The 12,020-nt window shown below is 48.3% G+C and overlaps 1 protein-coding gene across 6 annotated transcripts in view; it reads right to left on the bottom strand.

The window, feature by feature from the left end:
• hmcn1 (hemicentin 1) overlaps window positions 1-12,020 on the bottom strand; it is a 116,537-nt gene that overhangs the window by 78,170 nt on the left and 26,347 nt on the right. For all 6 annotated transcript variants that reach the window (XM_081377750.1, XM_081377753.1, XM_081377752.1 and 3 more), the window contains exons 8-11: window positions 11,154-11,417; window positions 10,889-11,033; window positions 10,256-10,377; window positions 736-1,005 (exon numbers count right to left, since the gene is read on the bottom strand). In XM_081377750.1, the coding sequence (XP_081233876.1) occupies window positions 736-1,005; window positions 10,256-10,377; window positions 10,889-11,033; window positions 11,154-11,417 (801 nt within the window). The remainder of the gene's footprint in view (window positions 1-735; window positions 1,006-10,255; window positions 10,378-10,888; window positions 11,034-11,153; window positions 11,418-12,020) is intronic.

The raw sequence follows: 12,020 nt of genomic DNA, 5'->3' as shown, positions 1-12,020 counted from the left end.
TTTATCCCACTTATCTTTGGTTGGGTGTTATGAGACGTTTTCTTAGGAACCATTCAGAGAGAACACACATGTAAAAAATGTTTAGTATTTAGAACACTGTCATGTGCGAGATGCTGCAAAAGACGCGAGGTGAGCGCAACAGTCAAACTTATCTGTCTACAGTATGCTTACACAGAAAAACAAAGGAAAAGCAGCACAGTGGAATGCAAAAACACGTTCTCTGTGAACGACCAATTAAACTTCAGTTCTGTTCTGTTAAAAAGCCCATTTCTCTTTTCATTTGTGATCTCATTTGTAATTTTTCTTTTGTACGAAAAGGTTATTTTACCCAGTGAGAGAAAGCAAAGTGATCTGCCAGTGTTGTATACTGTCAGAGGAAGTCTTGTTAATTCTGTGTAAGAAAGGGACGCAGAGCAAGTTTCAATGGAAACTGCAGGATTGCAAACAGTGAGCAAGCCCAGCATAAATCACTTTCACAAGTGCTATAAAATATTGCAGTGAAATACTACAGAAAGGATGCAGTGAAAACAGATCATGTGTTAAGAGAGAAGCCAAAAGCCCAGTGGGAATTGCTTTTTCTCTGCATGTATTAAAATAACTTGAATTGAAGTAAAATGAGCAAAAAGTTTATTATATGATTGCATTGGCAGAACGAATATGCTCTCAACAGTAAAACTGTTGTAATGATCACTCTTTTGTAGTGTATTGCTTTTTCAAAAACACAGACACACTGACCTTGCACATTGAGGTACACACGAGAAGAGGAGACTCCACCCTCGTTGGCTGCGATGCAGGTGTACCAGCCGACATCATCAGGAGTGACTCGCTGGATTTCCAAGGACAGGTTGGCTGTGACATGTATGCGATGGTCCAATTTTGCATCCACATCCCCTCTCTGCCAAGTCAGGTTAAAGTGCACCGTGCTGGTGACCAGACATGTCAGAACGACATTTGCACCAGGATACGCTGTCACGTTGGAGGGCACTGTGATAGCAGGAGGAGGCTCTGCACAGACACAATGAGTCAAGGAAATGTGATTATCAATCTCTTTGTCTTGGAGAAATTGAATTCAACAGCCTAATTTGAATCCATTCACATTCACTAATTATTTTCCAGACCTCTCTGAGTTCTCATAAGGTCTTTGGATGTCTGTGAACTCTGCAGATCTGACAGTTTGTGCAATGAGTCTGAAATGTGAAGGGGAAACAGGGAGGGTGTTGACAGATGTGTGGATTAGGGCATAAGTGGGGAATTTATACAGGAAGACACATACATTTCATAAGGGAGGTTTTCTCTGTCACTCCTGCTAATCGTGTCACTGACCCAGCGACAGCACAGTCGGGGGAAACAGCTCAGAAAATGGGACAGGGAAAAGGAGACATGTCTGTCTTGATAAACTTTTGGTCAACAATGAACCTATAAGAAAAACGTGACTTATAGGTGATCATTCCAGCTGAAGGGGAAAGTCAGATTCCCAGATTCCACAGTAACCCTGGGTGTTATTAAGGCTGTATCTCACCATAAAGCCAAGAAAGCAGAGAGGAGCTGGAAGACAGGAAGTGAGGCTATTTGTGCAAGAAGTTTGTATAAGCACTGTCGGGGACAGTGTGGTGTCAGGTTTCCAACAACGCCACAATGCCATGAGGATACAGTCCTGTTTATTTTTGCAGTCCTTGTTCAACACAAAACCAGACATTGAAATATTTCTCTTGTATTGAAATGAACAGTAATATAAATCTAATCTGTCTTCCAAGTACAAAATCTGATTGCAGTGATACGAGGACATTAGCAGTGTCTCAAAAAATCTAGTAAGCTATCTACCTAAACAGATTATTTGAGCATGAAATTCAGTCCGATATTCAAATACGATTTGTCTGAAAAAATGTCAGACGAGCTGAATGAAAATGAAAATTCACTTTCTGAGAGTAGGTGACACTTATGAGAAAACAGAAATATTTTTGTGTTACTCCGGTACACAAAACACTACTATACAAGAGTCGCATTTGCATGCATCTAATAGTCCCAAAAAATGCTGTCTAGGTAGAAAAGGATTATATACTGTAAACAGACAATTTAGACTTGTTAGGAGTTTAAATGTATATTAATCTTTACTGCTAGAGTGCAAATAACTTTTATCAAAAAAAACTTATCGGTTACTAAACGTAACCTCTGTTCTCTCTAGAAGAGGGAACGAGTATTGCGTAAGTAGCTTACGCTGCGGGAAAGTCTTCTTTCTCGAGATACTGAAGCCAAAAAATTATCCTTAATTTTTAATAATCTTGTCAACGCAGTGCGGCAGCATGCAGACCTAGGGCAGGCTTACTAGCATGCCCATTGGCTGCCCTGCGGCAACTGCAGCAGCCTATCGCTGAGCCCTTGGCGTGACGTCACGACCAATGAGCGCGCTAGGCGCGCTTCATGCGTCACAGCCCGCCAAAAGGGGTGTGGCTTAGCGTATATAAGCAGGGCTCAGAGGCTGCTTCACTGGTTTCTGTCGCTGAAGCGAGTGAGCTCGTGGCGCGAGCACGGCGGGTTACGCAATACTCGTTCCCTCTTCTAGAGAGAACAGAGGTTACGTTTAGTAACCGATACGTTCTCTTACGAGAGGTTCTCTCGTATTGCGTAAGTAGCTTACGCTGCGGGAACTCCCTTGTCAACGCCGTGCGCGCCCAGCATCCATTGAATGAGTCCCAGGGAAAGCCCGGGGAACGTGATAGCAGGGAGCCGGGCGCCCCACAGAAGGCTAGCGCAGTACACAAGCACATACTAGGGAGCACGGAGCGGCACAGCCGGTCTGAACTGACAATTCCCTGCACAGTGCAGCTCAACCAGTAGAGCTAAATCAACCAATGTAGCCCGCGCACTGATAGTGGGCCGGTCTACGCGAGACTTAGACTGATAAAATTTTCGCCTGCAAGGCGGGAACTTCCAGGTTGTAAAACCTAACAAATGTAGAGGGGGAGGCCCAGCCTGCCGCTGCACAAATGTCATGAATGGAAATCCCGCTGGACCATGCCCACGATGAGGCCATGCCTCTGGTGGAGTGAGCTCGAATGCCCAGTGGGCACTGCAAGTCTTTAGACGCATAAGCAGTTGCGATAGCGTCCACTATCCATCTGGACAGGCTGTGTTTCGAGGCAGCGAGACCCTTGGTGCGCCCTCCAAACGAAAAGCGCCCTGACCGGGCAGAGGAGATTACTATCGGCCTCACTGCCGGGAGTTGGCAGGGCTGAGAGGGAAATGACCTGCGCTCTGAAGGGAGTGCCCAATATTTTGGGAACGTAACCATGCCTCGGTCTGAGAATAACTTTAGAGTCGTTAGGTCCGAACTCGAGGCACGCGGCGTTAATAGATAACGCGTGAAGGTCTCCCACACGTTTGACTGAAGACAGAGCTATCAGAAAAACGGTTTTGGGCGTGAGGTATTTCATATCCACAGTTTCCAAGGGTTCAAAGGGATGCGTTTTCAGGGCCTCCAAGACCAGTAAAAGATCCCACATAGGAACCGAGGGGGGTCGCGGGGGGTTCATCCTCCTGGCTCCTCTAAGGAAGCGGATGACGAACTCGTTCCTTCCTAATGCGCGGCCCAGCTCTGAGACAGTGAAAGCTGAAATGGCCGCAACATAGACTTTGAGCGTGGAGGGGGACCTGCCCGCGTCCAGCAGCTCTTGAAGGAAACACAATACTTGCGATACCCCACATGTCTGTGGATCGAGCCCCTTGGCAGTGCACCATTTGCTAAACACAGACCATTTTGACGTGTAGAGCCGCCTCATAGAGGGGGCTCTAGATTGTATGATCGTGTTCATAACCCCTTTTGGCAGATCAACGGGTAACCATTGAGGCTCCATGCATGCAGAGACCAGCGCTCTGGATGGGGATGCCAGATCGAGCCGCGGGCTTGAGAGAGAAGGTCTCTCCTCACCGGTATCGGCCAGTGGACTGTGTCTGCCAGCTGTATCAGTTCCGGGAACCAAGCTTGGTTCTCCCAGTATGGGGCTATGAGGAGCACTGTGTGGCGCGCTTCCCTGACTCTCCTGATGACCTGAGGCAGCAGAGAGACCGGGGGAAAAGCATATAGCGGGCCATTGGGCCAGGTCTGGGCCAGCGCGTCCTCATTCTTCGTAAAGAACTCTGGGCAGTGAGCGTTGTCTTTTGACGCAAAAAGGTCGACTTTCGCTTTGCCGAAACGGTGCCACAGTGACTGGACTGTTTGGGGGTGTAGAGACCACTCCCCAGGGGGAACGTTGTCCCTGGACAGTCTGTCGGGGCCCTCGTTCAGGTGGCCAGACACATGCGCGGCTCTCAGCGAGCGCAGAGAGTGCTGAGCCCACACGAGGAGGCGTTCCGCCAGGGTGCAGAGCGTCTTTGATCTGACACCGCCCTGGCGATTCACATAGGCCACTACCGATGTATTGTCCGTGCGGACTAGAACATGGTGACCTAGGAAGAATGGGAGGAAGTGTTTGAGCGCTTTCTCGACCGCGAGCATCTCTAGACAGTTTATGTGTAGGAGATTCTCCTGGTCTGACCAGCGGCCATAGACCGGTCTGCCCTCGAAGAGTGTTCCCCAACCTAGGTTGGAAGCGTCTGTCGAGACAAATTTCCGGTGTGAGATCACCCCCATAGTCACTCCTGTGTGATACCATTCGGCTGCCAGCCAGGGCTGCAGGGCTGAAATGCAGCCCTGATTCACTCTGACTCGCGAGCCGCCGGCCGCCCAGGCTCGGTGGGGCACGCGCGCTTTCAGCCAGCATTGAAGCGGGGGCGCATGCGCAATAAGCCCAGCTGGAGCACTGCTGCAGCTGAGGCCATATACCCCAGGATGCGCTGGAATGTCCTCAGCGGAACCTGGCTGCCTATTTGGAAGGATGCGGCGAGGTGACGGATGCGGCGGGCGCGCTGCTCCGACAATCTGGCCGTCATAGCCACCGAGTCCAGTTCTATTCCAAGAAAGGAAATTGACTGACGGGGCGATAGCGAGCTCTTGGTCCAGTTGACCGAGAGACCCAGACCTTCTAGATGGCTGAGAAGCGCTGTTCTGTGAGACACAAGTTCCATCTCTGACTGCGCTAGAATAAGCCAATCGTCCAGATAGTTCAGTATCCGCATTCCCTGTCTTCTCAGGGGAGCAAGAGCCGTGTCCATGCACTTCGTGAATGTACGGGGTGCTAAAGACAGGCCGAACGGCAGGACTGTGTATTGATATACTCGACCGTCGAAGGCGAATCTCAAGAATGGCCTGTGATGGGGAGTTATCTGGATCTGAAAGTACGCGTCCTTTAGATTGAGAGAAATAAACCAGTCTCCTGGGCGAATCTGCGCGAGGATTTGTCTGGTTGTAATCATTTTGAACGGCCGTCTCATGAGGGCTTTGTTCAGATGTCTCAGATCTAAAATAGGTCTTAACACTCCGTCCTTCTTGGGTACGAGGAAGTAACGGCTGTAAAAGCCCGACTCGCTCAGAGAAGGATGAACCTGTTCTATAGCCCCTTTGCGCAGCAGCTTCGCTATTTCTGCTTCAAGCAGGTGCGCTGCTTCTAAACTCACTTTCGTCTCCGTCTGCGCTAGAAAGCGCGGGGGGCGACGAGCGAATTGAAGCGAATAGCCGTGTTTTATAGTATTCAGCACCCATTCTGAAGCGCCCTGAATAGCTTCCCATGCTTTTGCACGCATAGCTAGGGGTCGAATGGTCTCTGGGTTCAGAGCGGGATGGGGAACCTGTATCAGAGAGGATGGGGCGGCGCGCGCACCGCCGATGCTCGAACACGGGGGCTGATAAACAGTGCTGGACGGCTGTACAGCGTACGGTGGCTCAGTCCCTAAGGATGGAGCGCGTTTTGCTGTCAAACACCCCTGGCGCGAGAGCGGCGTGGGGGTTATCGTGTCTGAAAGTGAGTGCACGTGTGTGGGCGGGCACAGAGTTTACACTTATAACACGGCCAGTGTTTGGGAGCTTTAGAGGGTCTGTAACCCGAGGTAACTGAATGGCAGAGCGAGCAGCGGGTAGGTGTGAGCACAGAGTTGTGGGCACATTTACTACACTTAGTACTCGAGCGGCGTGTGTACGCTTTATGAGAGTGCGCTCTGAGCGCGTTACCATGGGGACCGTGTTTGTGTGTAGCAGTGAGCACATGGGAGTGGGCACATTTTCTACACTTATGACACCTTCGGCCAGAGCCGGAAAACCCGAATTTATACTCTTTCTGAGATTTATCTGGGCCGCCGTAAAAACGGCGTTTGTGTGCAGGCGAGCGAGTGGTATTACTGGCTCGTTGGCTGCGGTGTAAGCTGCTGCAATAGCCTGATTTAAGGGGACTGACAGAGCTGGGCGCTTTGATGGCGGTCCGGCCGCAGCGGGACTCAGCCATCTTTTCCTCCTAGTCGAGCGCGACCTAGGGCGGCCGCCCTGACGTCGCTGCGAAGCAGTAGGTGGCCGAGACGAGCGCTGTGTAGAGCTGCGCGCAGGAGGCTGAGTTTGAGAGCGGCCTGCGGCTGGGCTTGAGCGGCGGGGCAGGAAGAATCCCTTCTGCTCTTCGGAGAAGCGATCCACAATCCCGCTGACCGCAGGGCCGAAGAGGCCAGTGGGCGAGAGCGGGGCATTGAGGAACACAGCGCGCTCTGTCTCACTCATATCCGCCAGCGTCAACCAAAGGTGTCTGTCGATGACGGTGAGCGTGGCCATAGATCTGCCGATGGCTTGTGCAGCGGTCTTGGCGGCACGGAGCGAAAGGTCCGTAGCGCTGCGCAGATCCGTTAAGGCTGTGTGATCCGGGCCCTTCTCATCCAGTTCACGAAGGAGGTCGGCTTGTAGGATCTGAAGCACAGCCATCGAGTGCAGGGCAGAAAGCCGTCCAAAGCCTGAGGTGGTCCTGCAGGCTTTGGACGGCAGGGCAGACTTTGAGCGCCATCTGGCAGACGGCGGGCAAAGGTGCGTTGCCACAGCTTCCTCCACGGAGGGGATGCTAGCATATCCCTTCTCGACGGCCCCGTCCACCTGGGAGAGAGCCGAGGAGACTGAAGAGTGGAGAAGGGCGCATTCCACGACTTAGATAGTTCCGCGTGGAGCTCAGGCAGGAAGGGTGCTGACCAAGAGGCTGGCGCTTGGCGGCGGCTAGGCAGAAAACACCCGTCGAGCCGATTAGGTGCAGGCTCCTTCGGTGGGGACCAGTCAAGACCCAGTCGGTCGACCGCTTTGGTGAGGAGGCGGAGAAGCTCCGCGTCGACACTGGCGCGGGACCGGCTAGACTCCTGAGTCGAGGAGGCGGAGCGGTGAGAGCCCGACCACTCCTCGCTGTCTGAAGCAAGCAGAAAGCAGCTGTCAGCGGCGTCATCTGCTTCGTCCCCTGAGGCGACGGCAGTGCGGGCAATGGCCGGCCGCTGCACGTTGGTGAAGGGCGGGGGAGAAGGAGAGAGCGAGGCTCGCGGGAGGGGCTCCGGCGAGCGCTCAGCTGTCATACCCGGCTCGGGAGGCCTTTGAGAGCGGCGTTTCTTCTTACGCGGCCCGGAAGAGGCAGCCGGAGAAGGGGGAGGATCATCAAACATGGCGAGTCGAGCCCGCAGGGTCGACATCGGCAAATCCTCGCACTGTTCGCAGCCGCCCGAGGAAAGGGCGCAGGCTGCGTGGTCGAAGCCCAGGCAGAGAGCGCAGATCACATGGCGGTCTCCGTCGCTGAGCGTGGCTCTGCACGAGCCACAGGATGAGCGAGGCATTTGAAACAACGCCTCGCGCTCTTTTAGATGCGAAGTGTGTTGCGGGGCGAACACACAAACACACACACACAGAGCAAATAAAGGATATATTCGCCGGATAGCGAAGTAGGCAGGGAAAGCTGAAGGCGGCGGAGGCGGCCGGCTTCCTCAGTCTGAGATCCTCGACGTGCTGGTCGCTTGATTCAACGGCGGCTTCCTCAGAGTCCAGCGATGCGGAGAGCTTCGCTGAAGAGACAGAAATCAGTGAAGCAGCCTCTGAGCCCTGCTTATATACGCTAAGCCACACCCCTTTTGGCGGGCTGTGACGCATGAAGCGTGCCTAGCGCGCTCATTGGTCGTGACGTCACGCCAAGGGCTCAGCGATAGGCTGCTGCAGTTGCCGCAGGGCAGCCAATGGGCACGCTAGTAAGCCTGCCCTAGGTCTGGATGCTGCCGCACTGCGTTGACAAGATTATTAAAAATTAAGGATAATTTTTTGGCTTCAGTATCTCGAGAAAGAAGACTTTCCCGCAGCGTAAGCTACTTACGCAATACGAGAGAACCTCTCGTAAGAGAATTAATGCTGAACTTGTGTAATTTTTGTGCATCATAAAACTGAATTGTAAAAATAATTTCTTCAACACATAACCACTCACTCGCATGCATTGTTCATGGGCAACACATGTGTTGCACAGAGCATGAAGTAAACCATGAAGTAAACCAAAGATTATAATGGGCCATTTCATCTGAGGAATTCAGTGCTCTCTCCGCTTTGGGTGAAATGAGGGCAGATTTTTGGATGCTTAAATCTGAGTGGAACACATTGGGATTCTGGCTGGGTGAATTGAACTCACACACATGTAAGGTAAGTGGACTCATGAGAAAATATGAGAGAGAGAGCTTCTAGGCATGTCAGATGTGGGACATCTCAATAATTTGCCTCATATGTATTCCTCATATGTTATCTATTACGCAGCAGTGTATAAGGTTGAAATGCCTGACCGTTCAGTCATGCACAGAGTTTAGCAAAGGCAGCATGCTTCAGTGCTCTCCTAATGGTGGGCATCTCCCTGAATCTTTGCAAACATTGAATGATTTATGTTCAATTTTGTTATAGTGTATACCTCATCATGTCTGCTAAAGGTACAATATGTAAGAATTTGTATCAAAATATCCAAAAACCACTCGTACAGTGTTATATATTTCTTTCAATTATGTACTTACACTATCCTAAATGTTTCCAAGAATTTGTAAATTCAGAGAAATTCACAATTTTAAATAGTGCCCGTCCCTTGTCGCCTGTCAATGACGTAATATCCGCGTTATCCCTGGTTTCTGCTTGTACTGCCATAGTAACCATGGCGACAGATGTGGACAACTACGTAATGTCTATCGACACGCTCACACTGTTGTTGTTTCATTCAAACATTATGGACCATAGCAAGCAGACTCTGGGACAAAAGGAGAACTAAAACGAGAATCAATATCGTCGTGCCGTTTTCGAGATACCGAGAGCTCCACGTCCGCGACTAACTTCGACTTGACAGAGACGCCGCTCTTGCATGTACTTTATTAGACAGGTGAGCAAATGTTATTCTAATGTTGATCTAGCTTACTGTTAGTCTCATATAGCCAACAAACTAACAAACTAAAACAGCGCTGCGTTACCTCACAAATTTAATTCGTCAAATAAACTGACCAGTTTGAGTAGTAATTCAGCAATTGCGGGTAGTTCGGTAGAATGAAATGTCCTCATTCCTTAATATCCGCGGGACTCGCGTGTGACGCTGATATCTGTCGTTCATTAGCAATCACGCCCTGCTTCATACCACAGTCATGTTAAAAAACATTAATGTTTTCACTCATCCACAAACATTATTAGATCCATCAGCATGACGGCAAGTTCCATGATTCAGCTTATCACTGCATCATCAATCTACTGTAAGAGGTTAGCGACCCCTAGTGGTAAAAAAAAAAGACATATTGGGCCCTATCTTGCACCCAGCGCAATTGACTTTGTACACCGACGCATGTATCATTCCTATTTTGCACCCGCGCACAGCGGACTTTTCCCTCCACAGACGCACGTCGGTAAATTAGGAAATTAACTTGTGCTCCCGATTCCCCGGTGCTATTTTGCAGGTTTAGAAAACAATTCCGCCACTGACCAGGAAAAACCTAGTCTAAAGTCAGTGGCGCGTTGCGCATGTTATTCATATGCTATTTAAGGGCGCATACTTGGCCATAATCAATGTAGCGTGTGCACAACGCGCATGCACTTTGCTTATCTCATCTACACACAGACGCAGTTCTCATTTTTAGAAAACCATACATTATTACAAGGAAAAATATTAAAACATGAGGTAAATCATTGTTGGTATAATAGCAACAGTGCCCAAGACCCGCCCACAAAGTTACTAGCGTTTCGCGCTTGATACTTGCGTTTCAGATCGTTAAAATAGGGCCCATTGTAGCTTTAATGTTACTGATAATAACAGGCTATAATTATTATATATAATTATTATATTATTATATAGTTAAAAATGAAAGGTGATATTCTAACCAGAAACATCAAGGAAGGTTTGAGCCCGTCCTGTTCCGGCACTGCTGATGGCGATGCACTCATAAAAGCCCTCGTCCTTCAAGGACACCTGAGCGATTTCCCATGATGCATTAGCAGACTCCCTAAAAAGATAATGAAAATGTAAAGCCATATAAAATAAATCCCTTCCCAAATAAACACCCAAAGACACAAACTACAAAGATTTAAATGATTAGACTATCAGCACTGGGCCCTCGAGCACAGGACTAAAAGAGCCTGCTAAGTGACCTAGTAACCAAGTAACTTTAAAGTTCACTGGCACTTCAACACTATCATTTGAAAGCCATTTTCTACACTTATGTAGCATTTTTTCCACTTATAATGTTAGTCAAGGTAGCTTCCTATAAAAAAAACAGTATTCATTTAGATTTGAAGGATCATGTGGCACTGAATAATTGGAGTAATGGCTGCTTAAAATTCAGCTTTGCCATTACATTAATTAATTATACTTTAAAATGTATTTTTGATTTTAAAATAAAAGCATAAGAGACTTTTTTCAAAAACATTTAAAAAAATCTTACCAACTCCAAAAACAGTAGAGCATGTCACTTTGCATAACATGTCAACTACCAATCTACCATTAATTAGCATTACCTGAAAAGTTGGTCCACACCTACGCGTAGTCCCTCTCTAGTGAAACGCAAGGTATAGGGGATCAGGCTATCCACAGAACACGTAATAGCCCCCTTCTGCAGGTAGTAACCCGGAGTGTGAGTGGGCATGCTAACTTTGGGCGCATCTAAAAAAAAAATGAAGAAAAACACACACTAGTAACACAGGCAGTAAAATATAGGAAAAACTACCAATATGATACTTAGATTGAATATCTTGTGGTGGTATCCGTCTACACAAATCTGACCTGGCACAATGCTGGAGTAGGAGACACTGGACACTCTCTGAAAGAGGAAGCCATCACTGTCATAGCCAGTGACTCGCAGAAAAAAGGCCTCTTTGGGCGGAACAAATTCTGTGATGTTCCAAATGCCATAAGGGCGTCGCTCAGGGAAGTAGCGAATGGGCAGCGTCTTCATTACATCACCAGTGATGCTCAAGAGTTCCAGGCGGTCAGCACGAGCAGGAGGGGAAAGACCAGTGGTGTTTAGCAGGATGAAGGTAGGGATTCCTTTGAGTGTGTGTGAAAGAGTACAGAGGTTAGAAAGGTTAACCAAAACATGTTTTAAATGCTCAAGTACACAGCCACTATGTTGACCTCATAAATTTGACAGCGTGTGTGGTCCAAACAGATTTTGTTTTTAAGAAATCAATACTCTATATACAGCAAGGAGGAAGATCAAAAGTGACAGTAAAGACTTTTATAATGTTACAAAAATGTCTATTTCTAATAAAAAAATTAATTAAAAAAATAAATAATTGTATATAAATAATAGTTTCCAAAAGAATTATAAGAACAACTGTTTTCAACATTGATAATAATAAGAAACATTTCTTGAGCACAAAATCAGCATGTTAGAATGATTTCTGAAGAATTACTGTATGTGACACTGAAGACTTGAGGAATGACTGTTGACATTTTTTAATTTAAAACTAGGGCTGCAACAACTAATCGATAAAATCGATAATAATCGATTATGAAAATCGTTGTCAACGAATGTCATTGTCGATTAGTTGGTCTGCTCACGTCACGGGGAGCGTTGCTGATGACGTCACTTTCATGACAACGCAGTCACGTGAAATGGCAGAGAGTAATCGGAGAGAAACATCAGCA

This window comes from Scardinius erythrophthalmus (assembly GCF_964197995.2).
Source record: "Scardinius erythrophthalmus genome assembly, chromosome: 11".
Lineage (NCBI taxonomy): Eukaryota > Metazoa > Chordata > Actinopteri > Cypriniformes > Leuciscidae > Scardinius > Scardinius erythrophthalmus.
The sequence above is the reverse complement of the archived record's forward strand: the minus strand, read 5'-3'. Positions and strand labels throughout refer to the sequence as shown.